Consider the following 24,322-nt stretch of genomic DNA (forward strand, 5'->3'; position numbering starts at 1 on the left):
ACAGGCAAAGACAGCCGCGTGCTCTGGATGGTCTCCCTGAGAGACTGTCCTCCCTGCCACTTTCTATTTTCTAGGCTTCGTGACAGACATGAAAACATACGACAAAATCTCTAGTCAACCACCCCATCAGTGAGGCATTTCCATTTCACAGATGAGGACACAGGCTTACACAAGTTACATGTGTCCAGGGGCACAAGCAGCGAGGGGACCAGTCAGGATTTGAACTGTGGTCCCTGTGTACCCAACACATGCTCTCGAGCATTGCAACACTGCTTACTCGAAGGGCGGTCTGCAGACTGGAACAGGTCTGTGAAACTGGTGGTTACTGGTTCAGAAGTTCAATTCAGAAACTGAAAGTGAGCTTGAAAAAATTTCCAGAGCAGCCTGACAGAGTGATTTTTATGCCTATTTAATCTAATAATAAAATAAGATGACTTGCATCTGACCTGCACTTTATTTTGTGTTTCTAGACATTCCTTTTTATTTTATAAAAGTTTCAGTTTGCAATAGAGCTATGCTAAGTTGCTTCAGTTATCTCCAACTCTGGAGACCCCATGGACTGTAGCCTGCCAGGCTCCTCTGTCCATGGGATTCTCTAGGAAGAATACTGGAGTGGGATGTCATACCCTCCTCCAGGGGATCTTCCCAACCTAGGGATCGAACCCACATCTCTTGCATCTCCTGCATTGGCAGGCAGGTTCTTTACCACTAGCGCCACTTGGGAAGCCCAACAGAGCTGAGGATATACCACTCCTGGCCCATCACCACAGTGAGTTTGAGAAGCTGTGGCCCAACGGGGTTGTGCTATTGGTTTGGCACAACTGGGCTCTCAGAGCTGCTTCTGACATGTCTTTGTACTAGAGAATCAATTGACCCTAAGCTTGATGAGACTTCAGTCTAAAGCCCAGGAACACCCAGGAGCAGGGAGAAACACCCTTTCTGCTTGCTAGTCATGAGAGCCTTGATCAGAGGTGTTATGGGTTCCCTCTGGGCTGTCTAACGCCCATCTGGAGCCATTGGATAAAAAGAGCAGGGGAGAGACTTCCCTGGTGGCCCAGTGCCTAACACTTTGCATTCCCAATGCAGGGGGCCTGGTTCAATCCCTGGTGAAGGAACTAGATCCCACATACCACAACTAAGGGTCTGCAAACTGCACCTAAAGATCCCACATGCTGCAACTAAGATCTGGTGCAATAAAAAAAAAAAAAAAAAGAGCAGGGGTAACCTGGGATTTAACACTGTCTCAAAAATGAGGCCCACACCACCTGGTTCCCTTTAAAAAAGTGTTTCATTTCTTTCTTATTCCCTCCCATTTACATTCTCATAAGTAGAGAGGGACAGAGGAAAAGACAAGTGGCTGGAGCTCCCTGTGCAGCAGATACAAGAGTGAGACTTCCTGACCTACCTGGCGGCTGGTCCTGGCAAGGTGCAGCGAGAGGATGCATGTTAAACCCTGGCTAAACTCTCAGGGATGAGGTACTCAGTGCCAAGTATCACTAGCCTCATTAAGTTCTTTAGTCTCGGAGGGAAAAACTGCAATATCTGCCTCCACCTTCAGCTTCTTCCTCTTTCATGATGATTAGCAAAAACACTGGTTTCAGAGTGAGAGAGCTTGGGAGTTGTGCAACATGACACAGCCAGTTGGGTCGTTGGTGAAAGATGCTCTGGGCATCCTTCTTACCTTTGGCCTGAGGAATGGCTGAGCCAGGATAAGGACCAATCCTAGGTGGGCTTTAGGAGGCAAAAACTGGGTGACAGACGATTCATTGGGCCTCCCAGGTGGCACCAGTGGTAAAGAACCTGCCTGCCAATGCATGAGACTTAAGAGATGTGGGTTCAATTCGTGGGTTGGGAAGACTCCCTAGAGGAGGACACGACAACCCACTCCAGTATTCTTGCCTGGAGAATCCCATGGACAGAGAAGCCTGGTGGTTTACAGTTCATAGGGTCACCAAGAGTTGGACACAACTGGAGTGACTCAGCACGCAGCGAATTCATTTCTGCACACACATGGCTCAGATCCTGTCCTCAACACTAGAGATACGTACTCCAGGGGTACAGCAGAGAAGGTCTGCATTCTTGTGATGGTGACTTTCTAATCACATGGGCAAGATGACCAACTACTCACCTGCCAAGTGTCCATTAGTGCTTGGAATAAACCAAAGCCGTAAGATGGGACACAGAGGAATGAGGGTGGGACCTGGAGTCTCTGCAGGGTCTGTGGGCAAGGCCTGTCTAGTAAGTGTTATTTGGCAGAAATTTGGAGAACGTGCCATGATTGGGCACCTGGGGGAAACGGTCACGGGCAGAGGAACGACTAGTGCAAAGGCCCTGGTGGGGGAGGATCTTGGCCAGGAGACCAGGGTGGTTTGCAGGGCGGTCAGCAAGAGAAGAATAGTAGGTGATGAAGCCAGATGGATGACATCTCCAGTCCCGGATTTCATGAGTGTGTTGGAAAGCCATGGGGAGAATGGAGGGGATACTGAGCAGCAGAGTGACATAATCCAATTTGGGTTTTAAATAGCCCTGGTTTGGGCTGAGTTGTTGGAAGTGAAGGTGTTGAAAGGAGAAAACCAAAAATCGGGATAGTTTTAGAAGGTAGAAACAACAGGACTTGGTCCCTGGGCTGAGTGACAAGGACAGAAAGATGACAAGCCTGTCCCCTGAGAGTAGTTTCTGAATGCCCCCCTTGTGTCTGACTGTGGTTTGTAACGGGCATGGAGACTACCACAACAAAAGGCTCTATGATAAAAGTCAAGATCAGATTCCAATCTTGACCTCAGCTGCCTTGAGATGCTGGTGGCTGGGCCGTTAGCCACGTCTAGGAAGCCCATGCGTGAGTGTGTGCTAAGTCACTTGAGTCGACTCTTTGCGACCCTATGGGCTATAGCAAACCATAGCCCTAAGTAATTCAGAGCTTTGCTAAAGCTAGACACAGCAGGAGTCAAGCCCTCACTTGGATTCTTCCAATCAGCAGTCTGACTTGGGGGCAATGACTTTTCCTCTCGAAGCCTCAGTTCCCTCACCAGGACTGCTGAGCTGTTCTGCAGAGGAAATGAGATCACGTGACTAAGGTGCTTTATACAGTGCCTTGCATACACTAAGTGCTCACAATGTTCCGAATGTGAAACAAAACCCAAGTGCTCTCCAGTGGACTGAAGCCTACATATGTTCCCCATTGTCCTCGGGCCAGGAGAGTTCATCACACAGACTCTGCGTAGCTCCAAAGACAGCCCACACACCCAAGCCCACTTCCTGCAGGGGTCCCAAGGGGCAGGGGACCCAGGTGGCCATGCTGGAATGCCCCTAGGAGACAAAGAGCCTGAAGTCCCGCTTTCTGAACCAGCCCTTTTACCAATCTGCTCTGTGACCTTGAACCAGGCACCTTCACTTCCTGTCCTGGGGAGGGAAGGAAGGCTGGGGGCAGGAAGGGAGGAAGCTGTGTCCTAAAGAAGCAGAAAGGCTCGCCATTCACTATTCAGGGGCCAGAAACCTCAGAGAAATCACAAGCGGAAAAGGCTGGAGCAGAGTGAAACTCCATCTGTTTCCACGCTGTGTGCTACGACCCCGGGCGGGTGTGCCCACCCTCTGCTGGGTGGGCTTATGACACAGGAAGGGAGAACTGAGGAGGCTGAGAGTGCAGTTTGATTGCTCAAATAATCGGGATAACGAGAGGGAGAGACTGGGGGCACGGGGATCTCTGGCCTCCTAACACACTTTTTTGAAGCAGCTGTCAAGCGGTAATGACCTAGACCCATGGGTTTCCCATTGTGTTTCAGAGAGCCCCGAGGTCCTGGGGGATGCCCAGGGCACGGCAGGGCTGAGTCCGCAGACCACACCTGCCTTCTGCCAGCCAGAGAAGTTCTGCTTTTTCCTTCTTTTTTTTATGTTGAGGCTTCAGGACATGCATTCTTTCTAACACTGGCTATAAATTCAGAGTCTTTGGGGCCAGGCAGGTAAAATAAATGCGTGAGACAGGTCAGCTATGAGATACCGAGGTATGTGACAATGAAGGGAACGCCTGCTGTCCCCTTAGCTACCGCTCGGCTCCCCTGATCACCAGCATTCAGTGTAGGGGCACAGTTGTGTCAGATGGTCTGATTTCTCTAGAGAAACCAGAGATCTGGGTTTGGATGTGATTAAAGGCACCTCCTGGTCAATCCACGCATGTGTGTGGGCCACTGGTTTGCAACCTCTGGCCTTAAAGGATGGACAGTTTTCGGAGAAGGCAGGACACGGGCAGAGGAGGAGGAAGCCAGGACCCAGAAGGCGGGCTCTTCCCCACCTCTCCCTCGGGGCCAGCGGGCTGTGGGGGCTCCACTCACTCAGCTCAGAGATGCTCCCCACACAGGTGGCCAGGAGGGACTGCTCCAGGGTCCGGAGCTCCAGCTGCGCGTAGGCGTCGGCTCGCTCGTCGTGGCCCAGGGACCCCCCGTTGTAGGGGCTGAAGTATGCGGGGAGGGAGAGGACACCTGTGGGGAGACAAGGTGGATGTCAGTGAGTATAATCAATAAACAATCGATGATAAGAATAAAATAGTTTTATTTGAGCCAAATGGAGGACTACCCTAGAAGTGTGCTGCCCAGATTACTCTGAGAAACTGCTTCAGAGAAGCAGAGTCTTCAGCACAGTTTTGTACCTTGTCAGAATAAAGAATATTAAACAAGTCAGTGTTACATCTCTTCAAAGTGTGAAAAGAAAAAGAAAAGAACAGACCGGCATGTACACAGAGTCATTAAGGCCTTCGCACCTGGGAAGGGAGTCTTCATCATCCAGGGAGAGCCAGTAGCAGCATCCCAGGAAGAGGGGCATTTCATCTTTATTTTTCCATTTTTTTAAAAAGATTTTTTTGGCTGTGGACCAGTTTTAAAGTCTTCATTGAATTTGTTACAACACTGCTTCCGTTTTATGTTTCAGTGTTTTAGCATGTGGGATCTTAGTTCCACAACCAGGGATCGAACCCCCACCCCCGCACTGGAAGTGAACTCTTAACCACTGGACTGCCAGGGAAGTCCTTAAACTTTATTTTTAACGTAGACATTATTTGCTTCCGGTCAATGTGCCCTTTTCTTCAGCAATTAAAGCAGATGTACAGTGTATGTTTGATAGGCCACAGGTTATTTTGGTTAGCATAAAATTCAAGTTAGGGACTTTCCTGGTGGCCCAGTGGCTAAGACACCAAGCTTCCAATGCAGGAGGCCTAGGTTCGACCTCTGGTCGGGAAACTGGATCCTGCATGCTGCAACAACTAAAGATCCCACATGCCAAAATGAAAACCCAGAGCTGCCAAATAAATAAACAAACAGCAACAAAAAAATAAAATTAACTCATGTATAAGCCAGAATGACTTCCTTATATCTCAGTATGTGAAAATGTCTTTTATCAACAAGTCGCCTGAGGAAGGAAGCAAAGCTGGAAATCCACAGCCCTGTTTCCCATCTGGTGGAGTGGGCCAATTGAAAGGTTCCACTTAGGACAGCTGACGTTTAACTGTGGCCGGTGCTGTGGGAGCCAGAAGGCGGGGTGGCCCATCTGCACATGCTGTTTAAAGCGGTGAAAGACCTTCCACCCCTTCTTGAAGCTGCACAAGGAACTGGCCTCCAGACACCCGTGGGCCACACAGGCATTCACTCATTCCTTCCCCTCTTCACTCGCTGAATATTCAGAGTGCTTCCCAGGCATTGTGCGGTCTTCAGGATTCCAGGGTGACAAAGAGACCCGGCGTTGTCCTCACATTGCTCAGGGAATGGGGCATCAGATACAAAGGTCCACCCCGCCCACCCAAAGGCCAGCATCACCCCCGGAGTCCTCTCACTTCCTCATGCTGCCCACACACCACCCCCTTCTCCTTCTCCAAGCCAAGAAGAGGACTAAGAGAAACCCAGAAAAAAGGATGCTGGCTTCCCCCACTCCAGCCACTGGCCAAGGCCAATTAGTGTTTTTCATTAGCACTTCAACAACAGAGGAGCCGAGCTGTCAGAATCAATCCCAGAGGGTGACAGCGTGTAAATTTCTTCAACTCACTGTGTGGCTTCTTTGAAAACACCAGAGAAGCAAAATCAGACTGGCTTAAAACTGAGGCGTTGGTTGTTGAGGCATGTAGCCACAGAGATTCCCAGTTTTTGATAACCACTATTTCTTTGATCAAGGCATCTTTGTCCAACTCCCTTGAACTTTTTTTTTTGAAAAAGCAAAATACCCACAGGAATTTAATCAGTCACTTTGGGAAAAATCTCTTAAAATTCCTTGAGATAATGGGAGAGCCCCTGGGATGTGGCCAAATCTGGGCTAGGATTCCCTATCCTGCCCACAGAAATTGTCACAAGGATGACAACAGCCATGAGTCCCGCAGCAAAGAGCTCAAGACAGGGCCTTAGAGCTGGAGCCTTTGGGTTCATGATTCTGACTCTGTCACTGAACCAGCTGTGTGATCTTGGGCAAGTTACTTCACTTCTCTGTGCCTCAGATTCCTCACGTAACTACAGATAACAAAGGCTACTAAGCTTACAGTGTGGCAGTGCGGAATGACTTGAGTTGCTGAATGTCAACGCTTGGACTGCTGTGAGGTTCAGAGTTAAAGGCTCTTCAGTTGCTATTACAGGTATTTTTCCTATGTGTTGGGAACGCAGACTTCATGTATTATTCTTTCAACAAGGTAGGCACCTCTGTCTCCATTTTAGATACTGTGCAGAGAGTTTTAATAACTTGCTGTACTAAGTGGCAGAGCTGGGATTTGAATCCAGGTCTGACTGGCCCTAGAATATATGCATTTCACCCCTCTGTGAGCCCAGATTCACACCACCAAGCTCACCAAGGCTGTCCTGATTCAGGGCTGTTTTCCTGCTCGGTTCACTCCAGAAGTCCCTGTGCTGGGCCTCACACACAGGGCAGTCTTCCTCCTGCCAGATCCTGGCAGCGGACTTTGACCAGTCTCAAGGTTCAGCTGCCGTGCAGCCCTGCCCCACTAGCCTGCCCTTCCCCCAACCCCGCCTCCAGGCCTCCTCTGCGCTCCCTCTCTGCCCTGCTGTGTGCCTGAGACCTGTGCGCCCTGAGTCTCCCTTCGACCCTTCCAGGATGGCAGTGGTGACTGACCTGGCAAAGCAGGGCATCAAAGCTCTGTTTCCAGTGGGAAGACGAGGGTATGAGTGGGTCCCCAAAGGGGAACCTCTCCCTGACAGCTGAGGACCCAAACACATTAGGAAGGGCTGGCTCTGGGCATTAAAACAAGTAAAACAAAAGACAACCCCACCCACCCACCCCCTCAACTAAAAAAGCTCAACCCAACGGACAGCCCAAACATTTGGGAGGGTCTCTATGCAACGAGAGGTCCTAATGCAGGCCTCACTCTCCCCCTTCTCTTCATTATTAATCCACAGAAACAATGCCGGGGACATGTGGATCAAATTTACAGTGCTTAGGGCAAGGGAATAGGAAGGTCAGCTGATTTGTCAAAGGATTCCCAGAGAGAAATATTATGTCAGTGGATCTAGTAACAAGAGCTGACAACTCCATTAATAATTGTTCCCACTTTCCCAGTCATCACCCACCCAAAGGGGCTTTCACTTAATACTGTGGCAAAGGTAATTACGAGCCTCTTATTAATAATAGTAACTGATGGCATCACAGCTTTTGCATAGTACCTTTTGCTTTTAAGAGACTTCTAACACCGAGTACGTAATTTATTCTCCTTTCAAGGGAGGTAGGGCGGTCATTATCAGTAATAGCCACTGCTGACTTTTATAGCAGGCTCGCTATGTGCCAGGATTGTGGTAACTGTGTATGCAAGATCACATTCAATTCCCAAGGCTTCATGAGGTAATGTTTGCACCCATCTTATAGATGAGAAAACCAAGGCCCCCGCCCCCAAAGTTAAGTGATCTTCCCAAGGTTATTGAGGGTCAGGAACTGAACTGGGGCTAGATGTCAATCTCTTGAGTCTCAAGATGTTGAAATAAAAATGATGTCCTAACTTTGACCACCTTGTCCTTTAGTTAGAGAATGAGGATGTGTGCAAGAAAAGGGGTTCTGTTCTGTTTGGGCCTGGAGTCTGAGAGGAGGAAATATAAAGATCCAGAAATACGACGTTCTTTTTTTAATGTGTCTCCAGGCACCACCTGCCAAGGATCCCCGGAGGCCTCACATGAAGCTCTACAGACAGAAGGCCATCTCTCATTCCCCTTGATTTTTCCAGAACGCAGTTCCACAGCTTGCCTTCTGAATCTGCTGAGTCTGTTCCCTAAGAAAGGCTTTTTTTTGGTCAATGTGAAATTCTTCTCTCTCCCACACAAGCCTGTTCTTCAGCCGTTCTCACTGGAGATGGAAAACGTTTGCCTTAAGTTCTCTCAACACTGTGACTTCTTTGCCCACAGAAATTCCCAGCTTTATGACATGGGCCTGGGGCAAGGTTATTTTGGAAAAAGGGCTTTCCAAAAAAACAAAAACAAAAAACAAAAGAAAGGCAAAGCATCCCCCTTCCCTTTACTAAAATCCTTAGAAAAAACTGTTTATTTCAGTCATGATGGAAAAGAAAGCAAGTCCGAGTGAAACCTTTATTCCTTTACTAGTTAATAAGGACACCCAAATCAATCCCTATTGAACACTGTAAAAGTTACAGAGAAAACCCACATGCACGGCTCAGATCATTGCCGTGAAATGAACTACTTCATGAGAAGCAGGGAAGAAGTAGACAAGATCCAAGCATCCGCTGCCTCTCTCATCTCCAAAATCAGCATTTCTGTTGAAACAAGGTTCCACCCCATCTGCTTTGGCTCTATGCGAAGCCTCTAGGTTTCTCAATCTACACACACAATCACAATCTTCCGTCACTCCATTTTTCTCAAGCAGGTTGCCCAACCCTTGAATCTCAGAACTCATTATCTCATTCCCCAAAGCCGCCAGTCCCTTCTCTGAGCACAGCACCGCATCCACCCAGTTGCCCAAGGACAGACCTATGAGTCATTCTTATCAACTCTCTCCCTCCTCCCCCACACATCCAACCAACCACCAAGTCCTGCTGCTCTCACACCTTCCTATCTCAAAACTCTGTCACTGCTGGTTCGGGCTTTCCTCTGGATCCTGCAAGCGGCCCCTCCTGTCTCCCACCTCCATCTCACCCTGACATCCCTTACTCTGGCCGTGGGTGCTAAGTCGCTTCGGTCATGTCCCCACGGACTGTAGCCCCCCAGGCTCCCTTGTCCATGGGATTCTCCAGGCAAGAATACTGGAGTGGATGGCCATATCCACTCCAGGGGATCTTCCCGACCCAGGGATAGAACCCCCTGCGTCTCCTACATCTCCTGCACTGGCAGGTGGGGTCTTTACCACTAGCGCCACCTGGAAAGCCCAAGTAACTAGCGTTACTCTGGATACACACTCTTCTTTTCTCTGGCTTTAAACTCTTCAATGACTCCCCAGCTCCTGAATAGGTTCAAAGACCTTTCCACAGATAAGAATAGATAATATTCTTCTCTCTGTGATACTTAGGCATGAAAATAATTCTGCCAGTAAAGGGGGAAATTCCCAGCATTCTCAAGAAATCAGCAGAGTTAAGAAGCCTACGCACACCTGATCCTGGTTTCTCAAGCTGTTTTCTGGGTTTGGTCACTTGGCTCTGCTTCAGTCTCAGGTTCCTTCCCAGGTGATTCTCCACCAGTCCCCAGAGAGGGCGCCATAGAGTCAGATGGGAAATTCAGGACCTAGAAGACGAGTCCTGCCTTCTTTCTGGTAGTCAACCAGGAATTCAAGCTGGGTTTCAGATTGCAGAGGTGCTGGTTCCTCCAAGCAAGGAAGCAACAAGGCAGAAGCCAGTGGACTGCACACTGGGTTGACAGACCAGACCTTCAGTGCTAAGGATTTTCAGAAGCAGGACTCAGCCCAAACACCAAATCAATGGGGATTTCATTCTCTTCTCTGTAAGATAAGGTGGTCAGTTGGATGGCCTCTTAAGTCTGATGCAGCACTAAAGTATACACTTCAAAACCTTTTCCCCTACTTTCATTTCACTATTTAACTTCTGAATTGTCAACAGTGGCAACAAATAGGCCCTGATAGTATTATTTCCTATGATTTCATTCTCCCCCAGTTATAACAACACTCTCTCCCCATACATACATATACACACAAAATTGTAATGTAAAGATAAGCTTCTTTTGTGAAAACTAGATAGATTTACAGTTCAGTTTTTACGACCAGTCATCAACAGGCCATCAAGGTGAACCTATTCGCAGGGCAGCAATGGAGACGCACACATAGAGGAACCGACTTCTGGACAAGGGTAGGTGGGAGGAAGGAGAGGGTGAGATGAATGGAGACAGTAGCACGGAAGTATATACTAACACATATACAATAAATAGCCAATAGAAATTGGCTCTGTAACAACCTAGAGGGGTGGGAAAGGGTGGGAGGTGGGTTCAGGAGGGACACCAATGGCTAATCCATGTTGATGTATGACAGATATCAAACCAATATTGTAATGCAATCAATTAAAAATAAATAATAAAATTAAAAGTGGGAAAATTTTAAAAAGGTCATCAAGACTGTAACTTAACTGTCCCCTCAACTTGACATTCCATTCCCAGAGCTCTGTGCAGACTTGCAAATGTTGTTTCCAGGGAGCTGTGACTGTGGTGGAGCCAGAGACCTGTGCAAGCCCGTGTGCCTAGCACCCTCTCCTGTCCCCGGCTCCTACACACTTTCCCCTGACTCGCTAGCCGCCTCAGGGAAGCTCATTTGTGAAGACAGCAAAGGCCACTGTCTGTCTCCTGCTTCTTTAAAATGAAACCCAGGATGCAGAGGATTGCTCTTTTACTGCCCTTGAGAGGAAACTTGGCAGGGCATCTTTTTGCCAGTTTTCTTAGGAGCTGGAAGCTTGGGTGGGGTTCAATCCATAAGCTTCTGAAAATAAAAATTATATTGCCCCACTGAACAGTTTCCAAATAGCTCACATAATCCAGCCATTTTAATTTTTTTAAAAAAGTGTTTCCATTCTCCGATCTGGAGTTTTATATATAGTACATTTAATGCCCAGTTTTTGTATATTAGTCACACTGAACAAAGTGCTGAAGAGTTAAAGCCGGAATATTTTCCAGAGAGACCCAAATGGAATATAAGGACAGTTGATTAAAAAAAAAAAAACCCACTTCACTGAATGGTGTCTCTCCTGATAGTCCAAGTTCAAAGAGATTGGGGGAGGAGTATTGAAACAGGGGAAAGATGAAGGAAATAAGGAGGAAAACCTAGAACTGGAATGAAATCTGCTGACTTGATGAACTATCAGTCTTCCCTGTAAAAATGGTTCCTCAAGAGAAATCAAATACTCGTGTCATTCTCAGCCAGCACCCACCTAAAGATGAGAGCACCATCCTGTGAGGCCCAAGAGTTCAAGAGAGGAGCAAAGGTGGGCAGACGGGAAGAGAGAAGAGTGGGGGTCCCCGTTGAGTTTGGGAAGCAGGTTTGACCCACGAGTTAGTAATGGAGATGGCTGACCCTGCACGGGCAGCACTACCAGTCAGATGAAGCAGCATTTGAGCCCCTGTGAAGACCCTGGGAGTGGTCTCATCACTGTCGGCCAGTACTGTTACTCGCCCCTTTTTACCAGTGAGGGACACTGTGGTTTGGATGGCACTGGTCACTTGGCGAAGGTCACCAAGTTAGTGGCGGAAGTGGGATTCAGACTCAGCCTGCCCATCCTTCGAGTCCACACTGCCTCTCCCATGGGGCTCTGTCCACAAGCTCAGGGACAGGAGATTTCTTCACTGCTTACCAGTCCAATTAGGACTGCCCTTTCCCCTTCTTCCTCAAGGTCAGGAAATTAAAAGCAAACATAGCCATGCTCTGGTTAACACTCCACTCTAAGTTATCAGAACGCCACCAGGGCTGAAGGTGGTCTTCTGGTTAAGAGAGGCCCAGAGGGCTGGGAGCTTGCCATTAAACCGTGAAAATAATAACGGTTTATGACTGCCCAGGGAGCCAGGGGCCAGAGGACCCAGGGCAAGATCAAAGGCTGATGAAGTGCAACATGCTTGTTGCCAGAACCAAATTCTCTTTAAAAAGATGATTAAAAAAAAGAAATGGTAAAAAAAGCAAACCTCACAGTGAATACTGGGCTGGAATTCATCTCTCTTTGGAATCCTTGACAGTCTTGGGCCTGCTGGTGGGGCTCCAGCTTGGGGAGCTGGCCCTGGGCTGCCTCTCTTCCCTCCAGTTGGCAGCAGCACCTCTGAACTCAGGACTGGCTCACCCAATTCCCAGGCGGCTCCAAGCAGGGTGAAGATTTAGATGGAGAGAGGGGCCACCAGAGGAAAAAAAAAAAAACAGACCAACAAAGCAGTGGGGGGTGAACATGAAATCTCCACTAGGAATGCCACCTCACAGGCATTTTGGTGATTTGTTTAATTAAAGTTCATATCAGTTCCATCCCAGACCCAGAGTATGAATACACCCCTAAAAGAAGGAGTTAAGATCATGACTGGCTGCTTAATTGTTTTGAAGTAAAGATGTAACAAAATGCAGCCTGTTCATTGCCATTTCCCTCCTTTGCAAGAGAGTAAAGCCAGAGTAACCAAGCAGATCAATTTCAGGAAATTAAACCTAAAGGTGAACTCTGGAAAACTCAGCACCAGTCACAACATGGGGCAGTATGGAGTGCAGAACTCACACGTGGACCACTGAGCTTTTTCCTGTGGAATAAGATCCCTGCGGTGTTTAGAGTACTTTTTAAGAGATTCTGGGTGGCCTATCTCCAAAGTATTGATGTAAAGCATCAAGAACTTGAGTGACCCAGGAAGCCTGAATCTTGCAACTGCCACCTCTTAAAAAAAAGGAAAACCCACCACGTGACCATGGTCCTTTGTCAAATGCCATCCTTGACCCATGGTGACTGAGCACGCCAGTTCCTGTGAGCCAAGGACAACATCCATCCACATTTGTATAAAGGCAACAGCACATTTAACATGCAAACACACACAGTCATCACCCTGAAATATCAACCCTTCCCCCAGCTCATGCACACATCACCACGGCGAGAGCGGTTCTCTCTAGGCTAGGGCTATAAGAAGGTTTTGAACTACTACACTTTCTAAACTTTATACAAATTTGATTTATTGGTGTTGTAAAAAGTGACTGTTATAAGAGAAATAGGGGACGAGACGGGGGAGATATACTTAGAAGGAGAAGAGAATGACAGATCATTTCTTCTGAGTACAGGAATATCTATAATTTCAAATATGGCAGAAAGTTAACGGAAATTAAGTTTTCATATAAGAAAACAAATGAATGTTTTGGAAAAAAACAAAACTATGATCTAATTACTTATAAAGAGCCCAGAACAAAGGTCATTTAATGTAAAAGTTATTCCTGCACGGGAGAATTTGAGGTGGTTTTTTTCCCTCCATTAGTCATCATACTTTTGTTTCTACTGATTAAAAAATGAACATACATATTTTAATAAACATAAAACCATTATTACAACTGTTGTGAGCTCATGGAGGCACAAAAAGCAAATAGAAAAAAACCTAATTGTTTTACATAAATGTTAATAAAAAAATAAGGAAAAGAAACTCAGAAGTTGCTGCAAGTTTCATTCCAAGAATCAGCCTCGCTAAAGGCCAGCTCCTTTACCTGGCCAGATGGTGGTGACGGAGGAGCCATCTCCTGTGGCATCCTGCTAACACTCGGCCCAGCCGTGTACACACTGAACCTGTGTGATCATGACGCACCTACCCACACAGTGGCCTCAGCCGCCAGTAGAAGCTGCAAAGTGCCAGGACTGAGAGGTCCCAGAGCTGGGGGGAGAGCTGGGGGAAATCTTAATGTCACAGGAATCACCAAGCGTGAAAAGGGGGGCTTGCCACTGCCATTGCTGGGGTGGGGGCAAAGGTGGGCGCACGGATGGGAGGGAAGGCAAAGCTCCTCCTGGGAGTGATCCCTGAGCTACATCCCAGCAAGAGCAGTGCTGCCAGCAGGTAAAAGAGGCGGGTGGAAGACGTCTCCACGTGTCAGCCCAAAGGAAGGAGAGGGATAAATCAGCCTGAGCACAAGTCATTCCTTGGGGATTAAGAAAAAAGAGGCAAGCATCATAAAGTCCAGGGCAGATGGCCAAGATATTTATTAATAGAATATGAGCACATTAGTCAGAAATGTACTGTGCTAGAGCCCCTCTAAAAATATAACCTGCTTTGGTTTAGATCTTTCAGGCGATTTACGAACATGAATCAGAGGGAAGAAGGTTTAAAACTCAGCTATGAATCTTATTAACTGTGTAACTTTGGACTAGTTACTTAACTTCTCTGAGCCTCAATTTGTTCATCTGTATATAGGTCCATCTAGTCAAAGCTATGGTTTTCCCAGTAATCATGTATGGATGTGAGAGTTGGACCATAAAGAAAGCTGAGCACTGAAGAATTGATGCTTTTGAACTGTGGTGCTGGAGAAGACTCTTGAAAGTCCCTTTAGATTGCAAGGAGATCCAACCAGTCAATCTTAAAGGAAATCAAACCTGAATATTCATTGGGAGGGCTGATGCTGAAGCTGAAACTCCAATACTTTGGCCACCTGATGTGAAGAACTGACTCATTGAAAAAGACCCTGATGTGGAGACAGATTGAAGACAGGAGAAGGGGACAACAGAGGATGAGATGGCTGGATGGCATCACCAACTTGATGGACATGAACTTGAGCAAGCTCTGGGAGTTGGTGATGGACAGGGAAGCCTCATGTGCTGTAGTCCATGGGGTTGCAAAGAATCGGACACGACTGAGCGACTGAACTGAACTGATATAGGCCTAATAATAGCTCCTAGTTCACAGGATTATTTGAGAATTAGAAGTTATGTAAGAATTTAGCAAAATGCCTGAAACATAGCAAACATGTAATAAATGGGAATATTCTTATAAAAGACTTCACTGATTCCCAGGGCCAATGGCTTTGGGATAAAGTCATCAGATTCCATATAAAAGTAATATCACTATTTGCAGGAAGTAAGGGACCCAAGGCCAACCTATCCCATTATTTTCCTAAAGGCCTGTGCTGATAGAGAGTCATGCTTTACTCACCACAGATGGATCATTTACTCTGCATTCATCCACTCCCTTCTTCTGTTTACTGATGACCTAATAATCTGCCAGAAGTGGCTAAGTTCTGGGGATTGAAAAGTAAACAGGACATTGTCTCGACCTCTTGATGTTTGCAGTCTAGTGAAGAAGGGCAGACAGTAAACCAGCCAAGTCAATAATATGGGAAAAGGGCTACATGGAGTTGGACCAAAGAGCCAGAGGAGGGAATCTAAGTGGACTATGTAGGCCGAGTAGTCAAGGAAGGCTTCCTGAAGGAAGAGATATAGCTGGTGAGTGGACATCAGTTGGATGGGGCTTTCAAGCAGGCAAAGGGCCTGTATAGGGAGGATCTGGGGCAGTGATAGGCTGGGGAGGGGTCCCCTGGGACTTGCCATGAAGCTGTATTTGTAGAGTCAGCATGTTATTCATACTTAGACTATGTGTTTATTTGGGGCAGCCTGGGAGGTGGCTAAGGGAGATCACTGTCCTCCCTCCACCCACCCTTGGAGCCAATATGAAGCTGGGATCAGTGAACTTTTCCTGCAAAGGGTCAGAGAGTAAATACTTTTGGCTGTGCGGGTCTCGGCTACAACTGCTCAACTCTGCCAGTGTAATGCGCATACACATAAACACATGGGCACAGATTTTTAAAAGATAATCTTCCCTATTTTTAAAGTAATTTAAAAAAACACTACTTGGCTGCTCTAGGTCTTAGTTGCAGCATTCAAACTCTTAGTTGTGGCATGTGGGGTCTACTTTCCTCATCAAGGATCAACCTGGGCTCCCTGCATTGGGAGCATGGAGTCTTAGCCACTGGACACCAGGGAAGTCTCCACATGCAGCTATGGGTACCTTATATTTTGACAAAGGAGTGTCACAAACTAGTCTTTTAATACTTTTTCAAACATTTAAAAATATAAAACTAATTACTGGCTTGCAGGCTATACAAAAAAACAGGTGTCAGGCCCCAGGTCTGCGCTTGTCCACCTCACTACTAATCCAGAGCCCCTCAGAGGGATGCAGAGGGTAACTCGAAGGGATGGGCGAGTGTAACAGGCCTCCTGGGGAGGAACCAGGGAGGTGGACACTGGTCATCTCCAGTGACCAGGAATCTAAGGGGCTGGGACTCTGTCCTGAGGGCAAGGAGGACTCAGTGAAGGGGTTTCACCAAGTGAATGATAGCATCATACACACATTGAGACAGATAAATCGGGCAGCAGTGTGGAAAGGGGTGGGAAGGAGTTAGATTAGAGAACCCCACTGAAGGCTGAAGACATCTTCTTTGTCAGGGAATTCACAGTATAAAAATCCACAAGGGCTACTGCTTTGACTCTTATTTCAACAAAGCTGCTCATTCCTTTTAAGCTTTCGCACTAAGCACTTAAACATCAAAGACGGAGGTAAAATTTTGGAACTAAAATTCATTAAGGAATCATTTTTAAGACCAGAGAAGTGAAAAACATGTTGGACTACTTTTAAAATTGGTGATGTTTCCGGATGAAATTAAACCAGTTGGCAAATTTCAGTCTCAGTTGTTATGGCTCCAAAAGGTAATTCACAAAGAATGAGAGAATTCAACACATGCTTTAAAATCTGGGCCAACAAAAGACATCCCCATGCCAAGTGGGTTGGGGACACCAGAGCCCAGAGTGGAAGTCACTCCTCATCAGCTCGTATATGGCACAAATGGGCATGCCCATGAACCACCCTGCCCTCCCGCCCCAGGAAGGGCAGCTTGCAGGTAGCTAAAACCCACAGACTGAGAACACATACTCTAAGGCCATGGGACCTTCTGTCCCAAGGTGGACTGATGACTTCAAATAAGGAACAAGTATCTAAGTAGGCTCAGGGAATGTTAGCACTGTGCTTTTCCCATCACTCATTCACCCACTCAAACCTTCATCACATGTCTATTAATTACACTGAGCTTAGTGCTAGAAATACAGAGGTAAGACCCAGGTCCCTGACGCTAGAGGAGAGGAAAAACATGTAGACAGATAGCAAAAGGCACCATAATAAATGGTAGAGGAGAGGGCTCTGCAGTAGGTACTAGAAGCTCATAAGGAATTTGAAGAGAGGGCTTTTGCTATGTGCCATCGTCATCAGCAAGGGAAGAAAAATAACAGGATGTTTCACAAAGCCCCTGCTTACTCCAAGAACCCTAAAGGCATGGAACAGACTTTGAGTTGCAAACAGTCCCTGGTCATCTCATGGCTGGGCAACATCACACAACACGGGGTGGGCTGAAGGTGGGGAGGAGGTGCAGGGATGGATGTCCCCACAGAATGCTCATTCTCAGGACGGGGACACCCAAACCTCACTGGCTCTCTCCCAGGAGTCCATGATCTTCCCATCTTCAAGATGCATGAAAACTTTCAGCTTATTATCCAGATACTTGAAATTGCCTGATGTTCTCAGTGACCTATCCAATGCTGTCCTTCTCCCTGGCTAAGAGAACCCTGATACTGCCCAGGATGACTTGCGGTACAAGCCCTGGGGGGCCCCCTTCCCAGACTCCTTTACAGCTGTGCAACATGATTTTGGACAATGAGACACAAACTCAGGACATCGGGGGTTCTGGAGAGCGCTGCTCTTCCTTATCTAAAAGGACAGGCTGTCCAGCTGGCAGGACCTTCGTGTTTTTCCTGGTCTTAAATGTGACACGCTGTCTGAAGAAGGACAGCAGCAGCCGTTATGCCTCTGGGAGGCAGGCCACCACGCAGGGCGTGGAGCTACAGGAAGAGACAAGACCAGAGCCTACGTGCTGAGGATGGCAGAGCAGAAAGTAGAAAGAGCCTGGGTCTCTGACCATCTCGCTGAGCAAGCTAGCTACCACCAGCAACTGCCAATCTCTGAACTTGTTACAGGAGAAAAATACCACAGAGCAGGTGGCGTGAACAACACAAACTTGTTTTCTCACAGTTCTGGAGGGTTAGACGTCTGAGATCGAGGTGTGGGGAGGGCTGCTTTCTTCCTCTGACGCCTCTCTCCTGGGCTGTCTTCGCCCTGGGTCTTCATGTGGTCTTCCCTGCGTGTCTGTGCCCTGATCACCCCTTATAAGAACACCAGTCGGACTGGATTCGGGCCCACTCCCAGGACTTCATTTTTACCTTAATTACCTTAAATAGAGTCACATTCTGATGTGCTGGGGGTAGAACTTCAACCTATGAATTTTGTGTGCATGCGTGTGTGCTAAGTTGCTACTGTCATGTCCAACTCTTTGCGACCCCATGGACTGTAGCCCACCAGGCCTCCTCTGTCCATGGGATTCTGCAGGCAAGAGCACTGGAGTGGGTTGCCAAGCCCTCCTCTAGGGGATCTTCCCGCCCCAGGGATTGAACCTATGTCTCTTACGTCTCTTGCCCTGGCAGGCGGCTTCTTTACCACTAGCACCTGGGAAGCCCCAGTGAATTTTGGAGGGTCACAATTCAGATCACCATAGTAGTTTTCTCTGACTTGCAGATGAAGTAACTTTTCTAGTACAGATGGTTTCTGCAAATCATTAGTTTGCAAAAAAAATTTTTTTGAACCATGGAACGGTTTGTTCAAATGAAATCATATCATGAGTCTGATGATAAAGCCATCTCCTCACTCCCAGGGCCCCTGCATCTCTATAGAGATTGAAAATGTGAGCTCACCGCCTCCTCTCTGTGGCACTGACCGCGCACATGCCAGACAGGAACTCTGCTAAGAACAGAGTATTCTGGCCCATGTGGTCTAGTTTCCCATGAGCCTGACATGACTGCAGCAACTCCAGCTCTCATTTTGTTCAGCATAAGGGCTGGAATCTCCCTTCACCGGGGAATCTTCCTGGCAGACCATCTATCAGCAGAACGCCACTCACAGACTTTTTTCTTTTCTTTTGGCCATGCTACATGGCTTGTGGGATCTTAGTTTCCCGACCAGGGATTGAACCCGTGCCCTCGGGCATGAGAGCATGGAGTCCTACCACGGCAGAATCCCCACAGCTTATTTCCATTTAAAAAAATGCTGAAAGGCAAAAAGAAGAGAATAAAAATAGTAATTTTACCACCCTGAAATAATCACCATTGACATTATAGTTTAATATCTTTTTGCACTTTGCTTTGGAGTGTGCGTGCATATTTTTCTGCATGCTTGCATACTTTTAAGAAATTAATACTTTAATCACCCTTTTCCACTTAATATTTCACAGACATCTTTCCAAGGCCCCAAATATGATTTCACGTTATCCCTCTCAATGGCTACAGCACACTCCATTCTAAAGGCTCACAGTACCAAGTGCTGTTATTTTAGGTAAGTCAGGAGAGTCCCACGATATGACTTCACCGTGGGCAGTGGCCTCCTGGTCACATCAAACCCCAGCGCTTGAGCACTGACAGGACCCCTGCTTGTGGTCCCAGCCCTAGAACTGAGCCTCGAATATCCACGTGGAACCTGCCAGAGAGAGGTGACTCTAACGGCCTCATGATAGACGTTGGCATCATCTCATTCTGAATTTGAGGACGGGGTGTTCACAAAAACTGAACTAAAGCAGCAGGAAGAGGTGGCATTTCCTCACAGGTGTCTGTGGGTTGCAGACTCTGGCTCCCAGAGGCCTTGGAGGGCTAACTATGGGTCTATCATTCAGTCAGGGAGCAACCAGGCCATCTGGTCTACTGACATCCAGCTCTGGATGTGCACCACAGGCCCGCTCCTTTCCTCCCGCCAGGAAAGCTGGAACCCCCTGTGCCTTCCACGCAGAAGCCAAATGGGAAGGTCTTGCTAAGCCCCCAGGGGTTTCTGCGGCATGCTGCCTGGGAAGAGAGGCCTGTCCTTGGGGAGTGCGTTTGTCCGCGGCCCTGGGTGCCTAGAGCCGTGGCCCGTCTGCAGAGCTGGACGTGACCCTGTGTACTTCTTCAGGCTTTGGCCGGAGTCCCTCCCTGTTTGTTTTACAAACTCCTACTTAGAGTCTCAAATTAGGCTCATTAAAAAGCCAGCTCCCCACGGGGCTATAAACGTCACATAGACAAGCAGAGCGTTAGTTTACAAGGCTGGCGAGTGATCCGCCCACCATGATGGCCTGGACCTGGTGGATACAGTGAATCAGCCTGATCGGGCAGTACCCCCTCCTCCACTAAGGCTGTGTCAGCCACCGGCCAGAGAAGAGGCAGGCCAAGGACGGCCTTCCCGGCCAGCTGGGCTGGATCGCACTTGGATTTGAGCAACATAACTAACAGCAGGGAAAGAACTGCCTCTCTGACACCCTTTGCAGCTCTCAGTTTTTTCTCGCTTTCTTTGCAGCACCCCAAGTCTGCGTCCAAACCCCTATAACCATTCTTATAGGCAGAGGCGGTTGCCAACAACATAGCTCCCCACATTCCCACTCACATCTTACGCAGATTAACCTTGTCTTTCTGTGGGGGTGTTTCTCCTGCCTGGGTGGCTCCAGTGGGCTCCTGTTCTAGCTCCGGCAGCTCTGCTTTGCAGCTCATGCCCCTGTGAGGGGTTGTGCCCTGCAGGCGGAAGGCTGCAGTGAATGGAGGGCAGAGAAAAGTGGACTCCTGCTTCCCAGCATCAACCTCATTATTCGAGTCACTGACCAGTCAGCATGCCGCAGATGACTCTGAGGTGAAAGCAATGTCACCTTAGAGACCTTACTGTCCACCCCCAGGCTCCGTGCCAGATGGTCAAGGTGAGAAAGCATCAAAATCTTAACTGCCTAGACTAAAATTTCAAGAGATCACTTTTCTGTCCCTGGGCTTTACTATAACACACATGGCATCTCTTCCTTCCAAACTCAGAAGAGCCTGACATGTATTTATTAACAGCCAAGGCTGCAAAGGACTACAGAAACCATCCAGCCTCTCATTTTCACATCCCCGTGACTCGTCTTTATTTAATACGCTGCCACTATGGTATCAATATTCACCACACCCCAGACAGATGGCACTGTCTCATCAGTCCCTGATGTTTGACATTCCCGCACGACACCCTGAGTAGCTGCCTGAGGACTCAGTTCTGGTGATCAGGAGCTCGTGTGCAGCCCCAGCTGCTAGAAAGTTCTCATTTAATCCCACCTGTCTTGTTGCAGCTTCTGCCCCTTGTCTTGTGTCCACACCAGTAAACTGACTCCCCTTTCCATGCTGGGGCCCCTCCCTCCACCACAGGTCCTCACCTGGTGTGATTCTAGCCCACTGAGATCTGGGAGCCCAGGACTCAAGCACACCCCTGGAATAGGTTATATGCGTCTATCCCAACTGGTTCAGAAGAGCAGAGGATGGTCCACTCCCCTCTTTCCAGATTCTGAAATACTCATGATTGCAGTCTCTGCACTGGCGGCAACCCCCGTTCCTGTCCTTCCTCTTTCTACCCAGTGACTGCTCAACACCTTCTTCCCAGAGCTGTTGCAGACCATGGCACAGTGGTCACGAGTACAAGCTTACGGGTTGGGCAGACCCAGCCTCAAATCTGGCTCTATCACTTACTCACCCTGTGGCCTTGGACATGTGACACTCTGTCAGAGCCTCAGTTTCCCCATCTGTAGAATGGGGATAACACCTGCTCTCAGAGAGCACCCGTGACAGTCAGTTGAGACCCCAGGAATGCACAGTGCTGGGCACATGATACAAGGACAGTGTCCTTGTCTGTGCCATCGTCCCCATCATGTGAGGATGTGGTCTTTTACCACCATTGCCCTTGGCCCTCTCCCAGGGTTCTCAGGCTCCCACAGGAGCTACTGTGATATCGACAACCCTTTTACCAGAAGCTTATGAAGGGCAGAGGCTATGCTTTTCGCCTTACTACTTCCCTCCCTCTGTCATCTCTGCAGTTCCAAGAACATGATCGATGCTTCATAAGTAGGAAAAACCCATGTTCAGAGAACACGAATTTATTTTAACTTTAAGCCTTAGTGAAAACATTGGACCCTCTCACTAGTAAAGCAAACCACAGAATAGCTTTGGCTTCAGAATAGCTTTCTCTTGACTGCGCCTCCTCCCTTTGCCTGGTCTGTTAGGAGATGGCTGTCTTGGGGACAGATGTCAGAGGGTCGGGCGCTGACTGCAGGCCCAGGCACTCAAGCAGGATGGAAAGAGAGAGGGCAAGTCAATCTGCCCTCCACCTTCCCACTCCCGGTCCTGGTCCTGGTCCACAGACAAGCTGGAGGGGAGCACGGAGGTGCGAGTTCGGAGGCTCTGGGTGGTCATAGTGACATCACAGCGCTAACAGCACTCTGACTCCACGCTGTGTGTGCAGACTACAGAGCCCACCCTCAGCTCCTGGTTCTCCTACTCCCTTCCCTTAGAAAGAGAGAGAAAAGGAGGGAAGAGGGAGAAAGGGAGGGAAGAAAGTGTGACTGAAAAATAAACATGAGCTATATGAGTGCCTTGAGCTCAGAAGCCCCGTGACGTTTCAGAAGAAGTCACCTACGCGTAGATGACTTTTATTTCTTCAAACAAACACCGGAAACGGCTTGGTAGGATAAGCCATCCCTCTGGCCCCTACCTAGAAGCCCTGTCTCTTGAAAGAGGTAGTTTTAATGCAGGGGCTTTCCTGGGGAAATGGGAAGCAAAACCCAAGGTCCACTTACATGAATGACGACCCCATCTCCTTAGGGAGTCATTAACAGTGGCAGACTAGAAGAGGATATGGAAGGGGAGTATGGGGTCCACACAAAATGCCCAAGGCCCCTTGGTAATGGAACGGGCCCCATTTACTCTAAGAAAACTGACACTGGGACTTCCCTGGTGATCCAGTGGTTGAGAATCTGCCTGCCGATGCGGGGGTCACACTTTCTGGTCTAGGAAGATTACACAGGCTGTGGGGCAGCTAAGCCCACATGCTGCAACCACTGAAGCCCAGGCACCTAGAACCTGTGCTCTGCAACAAGAGAAGCCACCGCGATGAGGAGCTTGTGCACCACGATGAAAAGTGCCCCAGCTCGCAGCCTCTACGAGAAAGGCTGCACAGCAACGAAGATCCACCACAACCACAAATAAATAAATAAAAGAAAACCGACACTGCAGGAGGTTAAGCAACTCGCCCAGGATCCCACTTCCAAGCCAGGAAGCAACAGGATCCACGCTCTACACTGCTCCACTGTAGGGAGTCTGGGCCCAGCACTGATAAATCAAAACTGAAGACGTCACATATCATTAAATCTACCCTTTGAATACGTACAACTCAGTGGCTTTTAGTATATTCACAGAATTGTAAAACCGTAACGACTATTTAATTCCAGAACATTTTTAATAGCCTCCCAAAGACGCCCCCTTTCCCTGTCTTCCCCACCCCTGCCCAGCCCTGGCAACTAGTAATCTACTTTGTCTCTATAAATTGGCCTACCCTAGGCAGGTTATGTTAATGGTATCATACAACATGTAGCCTTTTGTGCCTGGCTTCTTTTACATAGGTGGCACAGTATTTTTAAGGGTCATCCACGTCGTGCTGTATCAGTGCTTTACTTCCTTTTGTGGCTCAATGATCTTGCAGTATATGGCTAGACCACACTTTACCTTTGCAACAGTTGATGGACATTTGGATTCTTTCCACTGTTCAGCTATTACAGATAATGCTATTGTGAGCATGTACTTACTAGTTTTGTGAGCACACGTATTTTCATTTCTCGTACGTCTACACCTAGGAGTGGAATTGCTGAGTCATATGGTAATTTTACGTTTGACTTTTTGAGGAACTACCAGAATATTTTATCACACTGCCTGCATCACTACATTTCTGCCAACAAACAATACATGAGGGTTTCGATTTCCATACGTCCTGGCCAGTAATCGTTACTGTCTGTTTGGTTACTAGGGTGCATGAAGCAGCATCTCATTATGTGATAATCTTTTGAAAAATTATTTATTCTTTGACAGTGACTCCATGCCAGAATGGAATTCCTTGAGAGCCATTACAAAAGACATGAAAGAAACACCTAAAAAATAAGACAAACATAGCCAACAAAAAATCAGTCACGGGAGATTAGATGACCCTAAGAATGAAACTCACTCACTGGATTCACATTAAATTACTCTTATCATTATAATCAATGCATGTTGACTGCAGAAAAATATAGAAAATACAGTCAGGTCTAACGTAGAAAATAAAAATCACCCATAATCCCATCACTTAGAGGTACTGATATATTTTTTAAACATACAATGTTGCTTCATTTTACTTACTACACACTATTTTCTTGACATTAAATGTCTTTGAAAAAGTCTTTAAGTGTCTACGCAGTAATTGCCACCTGCTTCAGGTTCTACTACTTTGCCTGACATTTGCTCTTCTACCTGTGTCCACTTTCTTGTAAA

The 24,322-nt window shown here is 47.7% G+C and overlaps 1 protein-coding gene across 1 annotated transcript in view; it reads right to left on the reverse strand.

Annotated features, from left to right (window-relative positions):
• Positions 1-24,322, reverse strand: part of ABTB2 (ankyrin repeat and BTB (POZ) domain containing 2) — a gene marked incomplete at its 5' end in the record, with an annotated part of 185,313 nt that overhangs the window by 44,698 nt on the left and 116,293 nt on the right. The window contains one exon of the mRNA XM_010831838.1: positions 4,326-4,472. Within this exon, the coding sequence (XP_010830140.1) occupies positions 4,326-4,472 (147 nt within the window). The remainder of the gene's footprint in view (positions 1-4,325; positions 4,473-24,322) is intronic.

Source organism: Bison bison, unplaced genomic scaffold (genome assembly GCF_000754665.1).
Source record: "Bison bison bison isolate TAMUID 2011002044 unplaced genomic scaffold, Bison_UMD1.0 scf7180017864531, whole genome shotgun sequence".
In the NCBI taxonomy this organism is placed as follows: Eukaryota; Metazoa; Chordata; class Mammalia; order Artiodactyla; family Bovidae; genus Bison; species Bison bison.